Source organism: Cibotium barometz, chromosome 21 (genome assembly GCF_041138505.1).
Source record: "Cibotium barometz isolate CiBa-2024 chromosome 21, ASM4113850v1, whole genome shotgun sequence".
In the NCBI taxonomy this organism is placed as follows: domain Eukaryota; kingdom Viridiplantae; phylum Streptophyta; class Polypodiopsida; order Cyatheales; family Cibotiaceae; genus Cibotium; species Cibotium barometz.
Window position 1 is genome coordinate 13,764,333 of NC_141066.1, and position 18,243 is coordinate 13,782,575.

Genomic DNA, 18,243 nt, shown 5'->3' on the forward strand with positions numbered 1-18,243 from the left:
GTGTGTATATATATATATATACCGTATACATATGTATAGATATATATAGACACACACACACACACACACATATGCATATACATACATACATACATATATGTATGTATGTATGTATATATGTGTATATGTATGTATGTATGTATATATGTATGTTTGTATGTATATGCATGTGTGTGTGTGTGTGTGTGTGTATCTATCTATACATATGTATACGGTATATATATACGTGTGTGTGTGTGTGTGTGTGTGTGTGTCTATCTATACATATGTATACGTTATGTATATATATGTGTGTGTGTGTGTGTGTGTGTGTGTGTGTGTATAGATAGATATATCTGTCTACACACACACACACACACACACACACACACACATAGATGTGCATGTGTGAGTGTGTGTGTGTGTGTGTGTGTGTGTGTGTGTGCATGTGCACACACACACACACACAAATAGGTATATGCATGGTAAGGGTGCTCACCTTTGTTCACTTGGGCACCCTTGAAATAGGTTGAAAAGAGGAATTTCATACCCAATTATCCTTAGCTACCTACAAAAGGGACTTTGTTACAAGATCTTTTAACGAAATATCACTTATGTAATGATGTAATACGATTGAGAATTGGATTTTGGTAAATACACATTTCCTAGCAGGTACCTCATGTCGCAGATTTGGAATGTAGGATAATATGTCAAAATGCTTGTAACTTTTGCATCTTAGCTCCAATCAACAAGCCACTTTGAACATAATAGTTTCACATAACATAGAGCTCAACTTAATTTATTGGGTTTTTAGTTTTGTTTCTTATTTTTAAAAAATATTTAAGAACTTAAGAGTGCTATAAAATACACTACTTTTTGTGCACATAAGATCGACAATTTACAATGCTTAATTTTAGAAATCCAATGATTAGATGAAGTTTGATAAAATGTGACGCTAAGAAAAAAATCTAAATTAAATGATTAGAATATTTTAGATCTCATTTAGAAAATTATGATGATCTATTTTATAGAAGACTTGAAAAAAATTTATAATTTAATAGTAAAAATTTTAATAATTATGTAATTTATTCCAACCATATATGAGTAGTTGTAATGGTCAGCTCATTTTGCACCCTGTACAAGTGAAATCCATCATTTTGTATTTATGCAAGTCTATACCTAATCTTATTTAGCTTTGGTAATGAGAAGACATGCCATGTGTAAGCCTAATTATCTTTTGTATCCTATGCTTGGTGGGCGTACAAAGCCTAGAAGACATGCCATGTGTAAGCCTAATTAGCTTTTGTATCGTAGGCTTAGTGGGTACACCTCCTATATCTATATGCTACCTTGTGTCTATCTTAGCTTGGGACGACTCCACATAAGCATCATGACACCTCACCGTGCCACCTCAACTGTCCATGTCAACATGGTCAACCTAATGGAGTTGCTAAGTCATCATCCTGGTTATCAATAATGCCACATTATTCTTGCCACCTTTGCATGCCACTTCCCATATGTTGACATGGCATGCCACCACACATGATGCCATGCCATGGATGCATGTACACATGGATATGCCACATCAGCATCACCCTCCACCATGAAGTTGCCATGCCACATCTTCATCCATCCCACCCATGCCTCCACGTATGCATACATCTAAACTTTAAATGATTTTTAATCTATAATTTAATTTATAATTATTTAACATAAAATATATTTTAAAATAAAATATATTATTAATCAATTCTAAACATAATAAAAATATCTATTAATAATTACAACATATATTAAAATAAAGACTATATAAATTATTAAGAATATATAAAAAGTAATATATATTAAATATAAAAAATATAAAAAAGTATACATTAACTATTAAAAATAACAAATATGTAAAAATATTAGATATTAAAACTTTATGATAATGAATTTTTAATATTAGTTACTGAAATAAAATAATTATATAAGGTAAAAAGAATATATATTTATACAAATCATATATATTAATAAATAGTAATCTAGAACCTTTTATCTAGCTCCACTCCCTACTATATATTGGCACACAATTTGAAGCTCATTGGCACACAGTTTTAAGCTCATTTGAGTAAACTTGTGAATTCTTTTAGCTCTTAACATAATTTTATCTTAATTCATTAGCATAGCTCTTCTAATCTCTCCTTAACCTTATCTTAGGTCTTCTAATACTCTTAGCTATTCTAAACTCTTCTAATCATTGTCCTCTCATTGTCTTAGCTCTTGGAATGGGTTCCTGAAGTTATCGGAAGCCAAAAAGGTGAAAGGTCTAGAAACCGATCCACCCATCTTGTTCATTGAAGAGCAGAGAAAAAGGATAGCTCCTAAGCAAAAGTCAGAGTGGAGATCATGCTAACAAGTGCCAGAAACTGTCATTAGTGAGCCAAACCCTCTTTCCCTCCCTCTGAATATTGAGCACACTCTGTCCTCTTCTCTTTCCGTGTCCCCTTCTCCTTCATAAGATCCCACCCCTCCTCCACCTCCTTCTCCAACAATGTCAGATGGGCATTGAGATCATTTGGTGTTTCTATGAGACTAGGCATGAGAAGGAATGGAGTGGGAGTGTATGTTAAATGCACTCTTCATCATTACCAGCTTTCATACAATTCATATAAATTTTGAGGTGCAACCATGTGGTGGATTGGTGTGGTTAGCATTTGGCAGGGAGTGCAACATCTTCATATCCCTACTGAGAGGCTAGGGTTATGCGGAGGAATTTTTGGTGTGTTGGTAGCATAATTGATATCACATCGCATGATTGTGAGATAGTTTCACACACTCTTGGACGCTATTCCATTAAGAGCACGATGACGATAGACCCTAGGATCTTCACTCCACGTTTTGCATGTTTTTGTGTCATGTATGGGCGGTGACTACATAGATTGTACTATGTCAGCATGGGATGATCATTGATTTGAGCAGGTGTTGACTCCCATGCACTTTCCACATCCCGTCCAACCCCTCCTAGTTTGTTCAGTAGACTATGACACATTGATAAATTTCTTATAGGAGGGTGGTGTTTTTACAGTCTCATTGTTGATGATGATAATGAGGAGGGGGTCGATTATTATCTCATGAGATGCACTAGGTCAAAGTGCATCCTCAACCATGACATAGTGGATGAGCACTTTGATGGCCACATCATGATCATGATTGGGTGTTTCTATCGATAGGTCAGCCCCAAGTAGAGAGATTCACTCACTTCCAATAGTGGAAGTGGGATTTAGAGGCCTTTCAGTTTTTCCATTTAGTGGACCTTGCAGTCAAGCTTAACCTTGATTGGGTATGCAAGGACCAAATGTGGATCTCAGCCATGTTGGCATCTTATGATAGCCAATCATGAGAGCATTTTAGTTAGATACTTTGAGAGAACTTCAGACATCGCATTTGGCCATGATGAGATTTAGAAAACACACAAAATGTAGGTTTTCTATGTGGATTTCTCCAAGAGGGCAACCCAAATGCATAAAATATGGGTTTTCTCGATCTGATCATCCCCAACTAACATTTGATATGGTGACCAAACTTTGTCAGTGGGGTACCCGTTTCCACACACTTGTAAAGTTCATTCACCATCAGATGTCATTCATGCAAGATATGGTGCTCCATCTCATGTTTTCCACACGAGTTTCTCTAAGAGGGCCTAAGTGCACAGCATATGGGTTTTCTTAATTGTGTCATTCTGACAAGATATGGTGCTTTATCTCATGGCACACAACTTTATAAATTTTTAGGGGGTACCCCTCTCCACACACTTCCAAAGTTTGATCACCATATTACACGTCGTTCGGGTGCTCCATCTCACGCTTTCTACACGGTTTCTCCTAAAGGCCCCAAATGCATAAAATATGGGTTTTCTAAATCCCATCATGCCCGAACGATATCCAATGGTGACCCAGCTTTGTAAGTGTACTGGAGGTATCCCTCTTCACACACTTGCAAAGTTCTGTCACCATTGGGGTGGATGTCATAGGGACGAGATATGGTGCTCCATCTCATGTTTTCTATGTGGGCTTCTCTAAGAGGGTCTAAAATCCTCAATCGTACATGCCCGAATGAGATGTTTGGGTGAGATATGGTACTCCATCTCATGTTTTTCTACGCACTTTCTCCAAGAGGGCCCAAACACACAAAATATGGGTTTTCCAACTCTTGCAATGCCGTAACAACATCCGATGGTGGACCAAACTTTTCAATAGTGTGGAGGTTATTGCTCTCCACACACTCCTAATTTTTGGTCCATTGGATGTCGTATAGGCGAGTATGGTGCTCCATCTCATGTTTTCTTCCCGAATTTCTCTAAGAGGGCCCAAATCACAAAATATGACCTTTCTTGATCCCTTCATGCTCGAATGACATCATGGTGAACAAAATTTGTAGTGTGTGGGGGGTACTCTGCTCCACACACACTTGCAAACCATTAGATGTCGATCGAGCGAGATATGGTGCTCTATCTCATGGTTTCCAATGCAGGTTTTTCTAAGAGGGCCCTAATGCACAAAATATGGATTTTCTCAATCCCATCATGCTCGAACGACATCAGATGGTGATTGAGCATTGTAAGTGTGTGGGGGGTACCCCTCTCCACACACTTGGAAAGTTTTCTCACCATCAAACGTCATTCGTGGTGGGTGAGATACGGTGCTCCATCTCACTTTTTTATGCGGGTTTCTCCAAGTGAGCCCAAATGCATGAAATATGGATTTTCTCAATCTCGCTATGCCTAAACAACATCTGATGATGGTGACCAAAGTTTGTAAGTGTGTGGGGGGTTACCCTTTCCACACAATTGTAAAGTTTCATATCACCATTGGACATGGCTCCACCTCTCTTCAAACACTCTCCATAAGGACACCATGATAGTTGAAGGTGTAATGAAAAAAATCCATAAATCATGAACATTAACTAAAATGAAACACTATTCAAAGAAGACATATGTCATAAAATATAAACATCAACTAAGCACATCATAATGTGACCTAACCTAGCTAGTGTGGGTTTAGTCACTATGAATAGATCTAAGTATAATGTAAGTGATATGTAAGTAAGCTAATTAGCTAGTGTGAGTTTTGTACTATCAATAGGCATCCAATCAATATTGTCATTCCACATTGGTGTTTGAAGTGTACATCAAGGAGGCTATGCCAGTTCCACGGGCCATCGAATCTCTACGCTTGCCTAAAAGGTAGAATCCTAGTCTAGTGGTAGTGTGTTCGGGAGCTCACAAGTCCCATAAGTTGATCGCTTTCTCCCCCATTCGATGTTGTGCTACTGCAAGACATCTCTATCTATAAACCCAAAATCTGTAATTAGCTGCTACCCATCCCTACTACTCTACACGTGTAAGATCCTCTACAGTAAGGATATGTTGCTTCTATAAAGAGGTGCATTGTTGTCACCACCATTGCCTGACATGTCACTAGGACCAACACCACCCACGTGCTCATGTGCAGTGAGCCTGCTCTCCTTAAGGACTCTCTGGTAGGCATCAAACTCATGTGTACTCCACTCAATCTTGGGAGGTACCTCAACGGCCTATACTCTCTCCTTGGCCACATCAACTCATAAGTCACCCGTTAATGTAAAATTGAGTAGCATGCCAATCCTAGCATTTCAACATAAGAGAATCTAGGGTGGAGGTTATCGATGCCTTAAACTCCATATGTTGCCAAGTCGATTCACACGCTTGGTAGAGGGACATGCCGAGAAACGTACCAACTCTTAAGTGATATAGGACAAATGGAAAAAATGTCCACATCTAAGCTCATATCCGCCAGTCACACCCATGTTCTTGAGGCACACAGTGCAACAAGCCTCGTGGAGAGACGACGGTGCATCTCGAGAGATCGATCATCATCGAAAAACCTACGTAAGTGGCCATGACTATAACTATAAGTAAGGCATTATCACGTTGGCAAATTTGTGAAACTCGTGAACATGCAAAATAACCTGTTGCACTTTATGGATATAACTATAAGTAAGGCATTATCACGTTGGCAAATTTGTGAAACTCGTGAACATGCAAAATAACCTGTTGCACTTTATGATGTGCAATACTCTCCATATCATGTGATTCTCTACCTTGACTTTAGCACTCTCGGTTTCTACTCTGGCTTAATGAAGCTGTGTCTCCATCTCATGAGCTACTTGCTCAAAAAGTAAAGCATATAAAAAACTAATTAAATCCTCTATAATTATATAAAACTTAAGATATTCATAATTTTAGAGCTTAAATATAAATCTTTTAATTGCAAAGAGAGAGACCTACTACGTGGATGTTAAATCACTCACTTGCCGGCGTGCCATCTGCAATGATGTTGTAAGATAATTGTTCTCAGCTCTCATCTCTGTAGCTCTTGTGTGAGTGTCTCACTGTAGATGTGGAACCATATGCAAAAAATCAACCAACATTAAATTAAAAATTAAAAAATAAAAATAAAAAAACATAGATAACTATAAAAAACCTATAGTAGCAATGAATATGTATAAAGACCTCAACATCTGTTGGCCTCAATCATGAAAATAGTAGACGCACCACATGCTCGATTCTCTAAGTGTGGTACTATGCACATCGACAATCCCACCTGAGTGCTTAGTGTGTCAACACTAATCAGGGGCATAGATGGTGGGTCTAAATTGCATGCAAGGCTAGTGGGAGGTCGCTCCTCCCTCGTCTTGGGGATGACCTCAACTAGCATCACTATGCCAATCAACCTACTCCACTAAGATAGACTTCAACCTGCTCCACTAAGATAGACTTTGCATGTAACTGCTTCATAAAGTAGATGGGGATTTGGTGGTTATTCAACATCCTCCCATATATGGTAATATATCGACTATAAACATGTGCCAGTGTACGAGGATGCAAACACTGTGAAATAGCAAGGGGCTTCTCTACCCCAAGCCGCATCCTACAACTATCAAGAAAAAGGTCCAAGTATAATCCATCTCTGATAGGACTAAGTTCACACACCTAGTGATATGTCAAGCCATGTGATATTGGAGCAATATGATGATGTGAATACGATGATGTACTATTCACTCATCTACATAAACAACATTATGATGAAGGCTATGAAAGAATGAGAGCATCATCTCCAAGCCCGATACAATTTGTAAAGTAGATGGTGTATCTCTAGCACTCCTATAAGATCTCACGGTCTATCTCTATGGAGATCCATAATAGACTCATGACCCTCCTCGTGTGACTCCATAGTGTGACTCCATACTAGCCCCTAAGGCTAACATAAAAGGGCGGGCAAAAGTAAAAGGCCAATCTGAAAGATTTAATGATTAGGTTTAAAAAAACACTAATTTGGTACTAATGAAGCTCTAATGCACCATTAATAATGGTGCTTTAATCCAAGGAAAATATTGGGTTATTGGCTTGGGGGACATGCATCATGATGTGAGCCCTCTAAATATCTTGATTAAAATACCATGCTTTTGTTGGATGTCATTTTTCCCTTGAGGGTGAACGAAAGTGATCACCCTTACCATGCGTCCACCCACATATATATATTGAGTTTGCTCTGAGGCCCATAGGAAGTTGGTGGAGGAGGCTCATATGAGCCATTTATAGGGGGTAGAAAAATGAGGTAAACAAGAACGCGAGGGGGAGGTGTAGGTGTTAATTCTATGGTTATAAACTTAGCTTATAACCAAAAACTGCATTAATTAATAGATAGGTATACGCTGTAACTTTGAGTACGAACTTGAAGTGAAATAAAGCCCTTGAGTTTCTTGTAATGAGCTTAGGACAATATGGTGGACCCTTCATAACCCTAAGGCTCTGTTTATGTGCCAAAGAAATCTAAGCTCTCTCTCATGCCTTCACAAGAGTTGGAGATTTTGTACATTCTTTTTCAGTTTTAGGCATGGAGATTCATTAGAGACATCTTTTGCACATTGTCCTTATATCTCTTATAGGTCCCCATGACCCCTTTGAGACCCTTATCAGAAAGCCCTAAGAACCCTCATAGAGCCCCATGACATCGTCGTGGGATAAAGGGGGAGAAGGGAGGTGGGGATAGTATTGAGGTTGGAACCTTGTATTTATTAATGGGTTACATTACTAATGCACACTCACTAATTATGTGGATATGCAAACTCACCAATATGTGAATATGCACACTCACCAATATGCCAATAGGTACACCGTACACACCAAATATGTGGATATGCACACTCACCAATATGTGGATAGGTATACAACACAACTTTTAGTACATTTTTTACCAGCTCCCTTGATAGGGATTTGTACCTTAACACCATGACCCTTCACCGTGTAAAGTATTGTTAAAAAATAAACAAAAAAATAAATAAAAGAGGGGGTTGGAAAGGGAGAATCAAAACACCTTTAAATACCTTTCAAAAATGTAATGTTAGTTAATATTTTATTGCTACATACATGCTATGGCGACCAGACGGAGGCAGTGAGGAGGTTCTTATCCTGCCAGCCCAGGGAAAGGAAGCCACCCTGCAGCTCGGAGAGACGGTAGCCCTGGCAAGGACGCATTTGAAGCAGGACCTTGGCCTGTCTGACGGCGGCGGAGCTAAAACGCGCCTGCCGTAGACCGGCGGCAAAAAGCCGGCGCCGCCATAGTTCTGCGGGCTCGTGACGGTACACACGCTCGGAGCCGTCGCAGGCCAAAATGTTTTTAATGTGGCGAGCCAGGAAGAACTGCTCGATCCGGAGTCGCTCCGGACTGCGCTTTGGCAGGCTGGCGTCGAGAGCGTCGAACACGGCCGCGTAGTAGTGGAGCGCCTCCACGAACCGCCCCACAAACCCGGTCGCGTTGTGATTAGCCTCGGCTTCTACCACTGTCACAATCCTGGCGCCGAGCTTCCTAGCTCCGTTCACGAAGCCTTCAAGGGCTGCGCCTTCGCCGCTTAGCAAGCGGTGCAGCTGCATGACGCAGTTCACGACAGTGGCCTGGCCCTCCCGCGCTTCGCACCGCTGCAGCGCCTCCACCTCTGCCGACGAGTGCTTTTCCGGCACGACGACCGCTTCAAATTCGAAGTGTACACCACAGGAATCCGCAAAACTGCGCAGACGGTCGCCCGTCTGCCGTAGCCCCGCAGCCTCGCTGCCCACGCCCGTTATCTTCACCAGCGCCGGTTTGCCACATGTCCGCCTCGCCAGAGACTCAATCAGCGGTGGCCACTGGCACCCGTGCTGTATATTCATATCCACCACGTGAACACTGTCCTCGCCTTCCACCGCCTCCATTATAGCCTGATTAGCAGTGAAGTGGGCAAACTGCACGAATGGTGTCACCTTATTGAAGGTCGCAAAGGCCTGCAGCATTTCATCACCCGTGGGCTGCACCATCAGCTTCTTGTAGATCACAGACTCTTTCCTCACCAGCTTTGCAACAATCGCTTCGGCAAAATACACAGCCAAGCGTTGCATAGAATCGCCGTATAAGCTGGCTTTCTTGTAGAGCTCGCCCAGAAGGCTCTTTACTGTGGGTTTCTGATTCTCCGAGATAGCGGTTGCGCACTTCAGCAGCAGGTCGAGCAGCTTCATGCCCTCCACGTTCTCAGCTGCAGCACCTACACTCTCATTACTGCATTTGTTACTGGGATCAGCCTTCATTCTGCTGCTCGCCCTATCTGACGTGCTATCAGCACCTAATTCTGACATCTCTGTTTGATTGGATCTTTTCTCCCCACTAGACACATGTTTTAGACCTAATGACAAGCTCATTCCATCCTCTTCTACTGCCACCTTTGTATTAGCTTGAGCCGCTGAATTAGTCATTAGTTGTAGCTGTAGCCTGGTGCTTATGCTGTCTCTTCGAGTCCATGGCCAGCTTCTTAATTGTGTGGTAATGCTATGCTTAATCTCCTGTTTAGCAATTAATTTCTGTGTTAAAGAGTCACAATTATCTCCTCCTTTTGTTGATGAGACCATCTTTTCTGTGCAAAGCCTTTTGGGGCTTCTCAAAAAGGAAAGGTGGTCATCCTCCTCATCCACACTTATTGGCAAGCTAGCACTTCTACCCACCTCTAAATCCCACGTACACCCCATTCCATGGTCAATATCATCACATGAAAACTGTGGACAGTCATCATTATCACTGGCTTTTCTCAACGGGGACGATGGTGATCTCCATTCAGTGCACAGCCTTTTAAAGCTCCTCTGATCAGCATTACTTGAGGGTTCAACAGAAATATCCAAGCGGGAGGACCAACTGGCTTCCATTGCTACTTCCTCTTCTCCACAATCTGATGCACTTGGGGATGGCAAGCTAAACTCTTCATTAACAACATTTAAATCCATCATTAATCCAAGGCCTTTTCCTTCATCAATAATATTGCTTGAACTACTAGCCACCTTGACATTTTCCAGCTTCATCATGTTCTCCTCTGCTGATGATCCCCTGGGGGCCTCTACCCCTTTGGCATATATATAAGAGCAGCATCTAGAAGGCTTAGTGGAGGGTTGCAAAGAAAGAGGGGGCTTTGATGAGCTGCTAGAGATTCTAGGTTGTACTTCAATGTCCTCCTTGTCATTAAATGTACACTTCTTTGATTGGGGATGCTTCAAATCCATGTCAATATCTGATGGCCTATTGCAATCTATGGCTAGTTGGTTGCAAGCTTTAGTTAATTGGGCATTATCCAGTATGCTAGCCCCAAACCCATCTCCACTTCTGGCTGTGTCAAAACATGTAGGGCTTGCATAGGAAGAATGAGTGGGATCTGATTGCATGCTACTGTCTACAAGGTCAGGCAGCAGCACACTGGGAGAGCTCCCACTTGCAAAAGAGCCCCCAATGCAGACCTCAATATCCTCTGCAATAAATCCATCATTAATTCGGCATCTTATGTCCTGCTGTGTACACATTGCCAATGAGCTTTTGCTGCCCTTGCTTCTGCTTTGGTCAGCCGAGCTTAATGCAAGCTGAATTTCTGACTCAGAGAGGAAATTAAGGTGGTAATCCTGGCCCTGGGCAATTGTCCCATTAGCCTCAGTATATAACTCATGTCTGCTATCCGTCCTCATCAACTCTAGCGAGTCTTTGGATACATTGCCGATGTCTGCAAGCTTTGAATCATTTGTACTGTACTGCACGTTCTTTTTATGATCTAGGTCTGCAAGCTTTGAATCATTTGTACTGTACTGCACGTTCTTTTTATGATCTAGGTCAGCTGGACCATATTGTTGTTGTTGTTGTCTAGGTCTCTCCCTTTGCTTCTTCTCCCCGTAGGCCTTGAGCAACATGAAAGGGTGCATTATGCCTGTACACTCTGTCATCAAACAAACGACACGAGCCTTTGATTGGGTCAATCCAAACCTAACGACTAGCTTCTGCGGTTGTAAGAATGAGTGTCTGTTTTGAACCCTAAATGCTCTGATAATGATGAACGGTGAGCAGGCGGGAGTGTATGGAAAGGTTCAAGGCGAGCTTATCAAAGGGAAGGGGTCGTGTAGGGCAAGGCATTGGAGGCAACGGGACTAGAAGCCTACATGATCAAAAAGTCCACGCTAGGGGAGGGGACGCAGGATGTGTGATAATAACAAGGGCATTGGGAAGGAAAGAAGGCAAATGGAGACAAGAAAGCGCTAGCAGCGTTGAAAGCTTCACGCATCACCTTGTTGGCGTTCTTGCTTTTCTTGTAGTGAGAAAGCAAATGGGTGTTTAGCAGGCCTTCTGGAATCGAAGCGGGCGAAGAGTCCCACGAAAGTCAGCGCGGGGCGTTGACACCAACGCCGGTAGCTGGCCGGCAACCTATTATTCCCATGCATTGCACACGTGTCGCAATCCTATCACCCCTCACGCAATCAACGTAAACCAACGCCTTGCCCACGTGTCGCAATCCTATCACCCCTCACCTTGCCCTTTCCTCGACCCCTTGGTCTTTTTTGATCCCCCTCTTGATGCCCTTCCCTCCTCGTCTTTATCTACACAAAACCCCAAAAGTTCCCCTCCCTCTATGAACTATAGTATATAGAAACCCTCTCTAGCTATAAGTTATATAACTCCTATACTATATAACACCGTTGTTGTAAACAATCCATGGAATCCTTCTCATGCTTGGGGCCAAGTGGGTCGCATCATGAATGTATTCCAAGCACATGCTTCAATTCAGCTATGGAATCTACGAAATGGAATCGACTACCACTACAGTCTACAACAATGAGTATGACCATCTCTGACAATAAAGAATCTTTGACAACTTAAGATAGAAAAAAGGAAGCACCTTCTGCCAGGACCACCACCACGTCATGATAAAGATGCCAAGCACACCAAAAGGATTAATTCCTTTTCTCTATACTTTCCTTCATGATAACGATGTTAAAGCACACCAAAAGGATTAATTTCTTTTGTCTACAAACTCATGCCTTGGACCTAAAGTGGGATATCTCTAATTGTTAAGCATTTGAGAATGTACAAATTGAGGTATAAGCCACAAATTAATGGTGAAGTAACTGAAACACACATTTACAAACACTAAGTCAAATTCCTTAGCAATTTCTATTTTAAACTAAAGTGGCAATACAAGGCTAATGTAAGATGCCATCATTATTTTAAAAAAAGGTTGATGTCAATATTAATTTTGATTCTAAAATATAAATCACAAAGAACAAACTAATGCTTATACATAATAAATATTTTCACTCCTCACTTATACATAATTTGAAAGGATTGAAAACGTTTCAACAGTGTGATTTCTAGTGATACAAGAATCTCCATCTAGTTTTTTTTTTCAAGCATTTGAATTAATCAACTATTCAATGTCAAGCAATTGTATCAAATTCAACATAAACCAAGCTTCAAAATATCACATTAAATTAATCAATCATTCAATGTAAAGTAATTGCAACAAATTCAACACATCACATTGAATTAATCAATCATTCAATGTAAAGTAATTGCAACAAATTCAACATAAAACAAGCTTGAAAATAACACATTAGAATACTTAGCTCTACACATTAGAATACTTGGCTCTACATGCGACATTGTCAATGCATGTAATCTCCCCCCCCCCCCCCCCCCCCCCTCTCTCATGTGTGTGGCCTATCCCCACATATGTAATTTTCATTCCAATAGTAGACCATAGCTTCCAAAAATACAAAATATGTGACTTTCTTCACACGGCACTCTATTTTGCCCAAAATAGAGAATTCTAGAAATATCAATTAATTTAAGGCTATGATAAAAGCTTTTCACTCTTTATAAAAGTTTAATTATTTCCCAAAGTCTATGCTTTCAAGTCTAAGCTTGTAAAAATAAATAAAGAGGTGTGCACAAGCTTTCACATATTTACAAAGCTTGTTCAAAATTGTGAATGCCTTCCAAAATAATAAGCTATGTGCATCCACCTCAATCTTCTAAGTCCTCCTCACCTATAAAATATCCAACAAATAATTTAGTAAAGCCAACACAAATTCCATAAGCAAACAAACCATCACACACATGTTTATGAGGCGTAAGCCTAGGAAACACCTATCATAATAATTCCAACACATATTCCATTATTAGGCAAACAAACCATCACACACATGTTTATCAAGCCCTAAGTACTCCAAACAATCAAGGTTCCAAGTAATCATCAATGTGCACCAAATATATTAATATTTATAATGGCATCACCTATGATTATAACATAGTTGACATGAAAAAAAGATAATCCAGCTGTCCCCGAATTATCTAAAAGGGTATAATAATATTTTTAAGAGGGCCCAATATACATTCTCATAGCATACCCTCTTGCTTGAGTTTGCAACTGTCCTCAATTATGGGTTTGTTGAAAAGAATAGAGGACCTCAAGGAAGGCACGGAAATATTTCTAACGCATCCATAAACTGGCATCTTCACGAGGATAATTTTTAAACCCAAAAAACATTTGACATATTGATTTACCAATGCAAAGATAGATGTTATCTACTGGTCGATGATAGCATTTGGAATTAATGATTCTTTCTCACCCTGAATAAGAGGTGGATCCTCATAAACAACATGAGTGGGAAGTGATACCTTAAAAGGTTTAAACAAACTAGCATGGAAAGAATTATGAATATGCTAATGAGAAGATAATTCTAGTCTGTAAGAAACGTCATTAATCTTATGAATCACCTTAAAAGGTCCATGAATATTGGTGCAAGTTTGATAGCTGGAAAGTTTTGGACACTTTTAAGTCTGCATTTCTCAATTCTCAAAAGTACATATAATCACCTTTGTCTCAAAAGATATAGCTTTACATTCTCGGTTTGCTTTCCAACATATTATTCTTGAGTTTTTGTAACCTCTCTCAAATTGTGACTAAAGTCTATGGTGAAATGATTAAGCAGCTTTGATTTTGTGGGAAAGTCTTGTAACCGGAATAGGCTAAGCTTTACCATACACAATCTATAAAGGTGCACGACTAGTAGTACCACAAGAGGGGTATTATTATATGCAAACTAGAAGGTCAATATACTTATCCCATAAACTAGGGCAACATAAGCTCTAGTAGATCCAAGATAGTAGAAGGTCAATATACTTATCCCATAAACTAGGGCAACATAAGCTCTAAGTAGATCCAAGATAGTGATGTTAGTAACCTCAATCTGTTCATTCGTTTCCAGATGCGAAGATGTGGAAAAGTCTAACTTCGTGCCTTAGTTGGAGAAAAACGAAATCCAAAAATTACTGAGAACCTAGAGTCTTTGTCTGAAACAATGACTTTCGATAAACCACGATGCATAAAGATCTACTTGATATACATGTTCATGGCTTGCTGAAGTCAAAAGTCTTTTTACAAGGTTAAAAATAGGCTTGCTTACTTAATCTATCCACTATAGTCCAAATCATATCGTTTTATGATTGGATGTAGTAGGCAAACCCATAATGAAGTCCATAGATATAGATATCTATTCCTAAGTATCATTAGGGATTGGTACATTCATTAAGGATTGGTAGAGGTGTGAGAAACCTTGATTCTTACCTTTCTAGCTTTTAATTTTCTAACAAATAGAACATTCAGCCACAAAACTTTGTTACATCTTGTTTAAGATAAGTCTAAAAGAAATTTCTAGATATGTAGCAAAAACACCTCTATGTGATGGTTAATACATTTACTCCAAGACAAAGTGTCTGAAGGCCTGAGTGACATATAATCTCCTCTAGAAGAAGAGGTAACCATCATGACATAAGTAATAACTCAAACCAAATGGCATTAGTCAAACCTAACGGCATAACTAAAAACTCATAGTGTCCAGTTTGGGTTCTATAGCAAGTGTCTCCTTTATCCATATAGATCTCATGGTAACCATCTTTGAGATCAATTTTGCTAGACTTGTGCTCCATTGGGCTTGTCGAGTAAATCATCTACTCAAGATATCAGATATTAGTTCTTTAGCGGTATCTTGTTTAAAGCACGATAATCGATGCATGTTTGATATGTCTCATTCTTTTTTTTAATCGAGAAGAAGAGCACCAAAATGGAGAACTATTAGATCTAATCAATTCTTTCTCTAGAGACCCTTCTCTTCTTGTCTTTGAATCTCATTTTACTTAACCATATTAACTTGATAAGGTTACATGGCAGAGAGCTTCTAGGGATATCTCAATTTTATGATCTCTTGGACAAGACTTATTTAAACCAAGAGGTAGTCATTATCCATAAAGAACTTAGAAATAAAAGAATCATGAGAGACATTCGTTTTGGAGTCAATTTTAATGCTAATTTGATTGATAAGAACCAAGAAAGTCTTCTCTTTCTCGCTTATAGCTCTCTTAGTTTGGGTATAAATCAAGAGAGGACTTAATTTAGCCTTTGTTTGGGTATAAATCAAGAGAGGACTTAATTTAGCCTTTGTTTGGCACTTAAGATAAATTTCTTTATTATCTTTCATTAACTTCATTGTATAAGTGCCATAATCAATTTGAGGGTTATGTAAATGTCTCCATGGCATTACTAAAGTAATATCAACACCTTGCAAAGGAGCAACTAGAAATGTTCTCTTTTCCCTTAATGGATTCATTTTCAATTCAAGATCCTTAACCTGTCTAGTGGTGCAATTGTACCAAGTCTCTCGAAATGCAACTTTCACTTTATAACCAAAGTGTGATGTATCTAGATTGGGTGCTCTTAATATCTTTTTCAGAAATGAAATCACATGAACTATCATTGGCTCTCCTTTTCCTTTCCTTGAATTGTCAATAAAGCATAAATAAGAACCTTATCTTTATCCAAACAGTCAGGATTGGAGTTACCCTCTTGCTTGAGTAAATTGTCATTGGCATCTTCTTCAACCATACTGACAATGAGCTACATGTGTGGGGTTCTTCTTCTTATGACAATCTAATGTGATGTGCCCCTCATTGTGACATATGAAACACTAGTTGATACAATTCTTTAGCTTGTCATTCGAGGGTTTATTTCTTCCATCCTTCCAAGCATCTCATTAAACCACATCTTTATAATTGCTCAAAGGAAAAGAGGGTTTATAAAATTTCCCATAAGAACTATCCTGCATTGTAGATTCTCTAGATTCTAAAGTACAAGTTCTACATTCAGAATTGAGATTAAGATCCATAATAGAGCTCAATTTGCGAGAATGAAACATATTAACATCTTCCCTAATGGTAGGCTTAAGACCTATAATAAATTTCATTCTTTCCTCTCTTTCTCTTTGACCTTCTCAATCACTTGAACATGTAATGGGGTATCCTAGAATTACTCAATGTATGTCTGCACATGTGTCCTTGCATATTATGTTTCTTCACTTGGTGTAGAGAATCCCATCTGACAAGCTTTAGCCTTGTTCTAAAATTCTTTTCATGTACTAGCTTGCCCTATTTAACCACATTCCACCACAAAGTATCACTTCTAATCAAATGATTAATGGAAATCTTGGCTTTTTTTAGAATTTTTACCTAAAAAGTAATCATCTAGTTAACTAAGCCAAGTAATAAGCACATGAGTGTCTTTTCTCCCATCATAATTCTGGAAACTGAATATCATTCAGCTAATTTATGAGGCGTTTTTAGAACTATGGGCACACAATGTAGACTTAATAGTGCATCGAGCATTATCACTTTTCTCTTCATCATAATCAAAAAAATTTACATTTGCACTTAGAACATTTGATACAATAATCCAATTTGTGCCTATGATCATACTCAATTACTATTTAACTTTGGAGTGTAATAGTTTTCTCTTCTATTGTGGGTAATACATTCAAATCATCTCCAAATCATCCATTTTGTGTGCAAGTAGATAAATAAATAATCCAATTTGTGCCTATGATCATACTCAATTACTATTTAACTTTGGAGTGTAATAATTTTCTCTTGTATTGTGGGTAATACATTCAAATCATCTCCAAATCATCCATTTTGTGTGCAAGTAGATAAATAAATAAAGAAAGTACATTACATAATTCAAAAATAAATATATAAAGAACACGAATTTAACTTAGCTCAATACTCATGAAATGGCGTGAAATTGTGTTGAAGTTGAGAAAACACTTTGTATAAAAGTCAAACTCAAGTCTTGTTTCACATTAAAAAAATTCATGAAGACCGTTTCAAGTGCCTTGTGTGTAGGTAAAAATATGGGTGAAATTTTTTCCAAAAGCTGAACAAAATTCTCAAATATTCTTGGTAGATTTATTTAGGAGTTTTTGGAATTTTGAGACAATTTTAGGGCATTTTAGGCTTAAAATAGACCAAAATTACTTTTTTGGGCAAAAAAAACTACAAAGGTCAAATTTTGTTTCTTTTTTGGAAAAGCTTTCTAAACAATTACATGACTCCCAGAAAATTTGAGCATATCATTTGGCCACCAAAAGATATGCTCAAATTTTTAAAAGGCTTTTTAAAGCTTTTGTAAGCTTTTAAGATTAGGAGCGTAATCTCAAAATATGGTTTTTCAATAAGCAAAAAAACGTGAGGAAGGGAGTGAGATTTATGTGTCAACTAGAGCCCTTGGTTGAGGATTGATAATGAAATTGATTAATTATAGAAGCTCGAAAGGTGGTGTTGAAGACTCTTTTGCTTTCACATCCAAGAAGCTTGATTTGAAAGAGGGTAAGAGGAGAGAAAAATGGTTTTTCCGAAGAAAGTGGTTTAAGCTCTTAGAGGTTGTTTTCCACCATTCTTTGCCTTTTGGTCAGTACGCAAGGGTTCAAAACACTCTTAGTCTTCAAGCCTTTGAATTAAACCTTCAATTTGCCGTTTCTTCCTTTGATTTCTTCTATAAATTGACCTAGCCCATGATCTG

The 18,243-nt window shown here is 39.0% G+C and overlaps 1 protein-coding gene across 1 annotated transcript; it reads right to left on the reverse strand.

The window, feature by feature from the left end:
• Positions 1 to 8,381: 8,381 nt before the first annotated feature.
• On the reverse strand, positions 8,382 to 11,635 carry LOC147626875 (uncharacterized). Its single transcript, XM_086815399.1, has one exon. It carries the CDS (start codon positions 11,282 to 11,284, stop codon positions 8,432 to 8,434), a length of 2,853 nt encoding a protein of 950 aa, XP_086671525.1. The 5' UTR covers positions 11,285 to 11,635; the 3' UTR covers positions 8,382 to 8,431.
• Between the last annotated feature and the right edge of the window lie 6,608 nt (positions 11,636 to 18,243).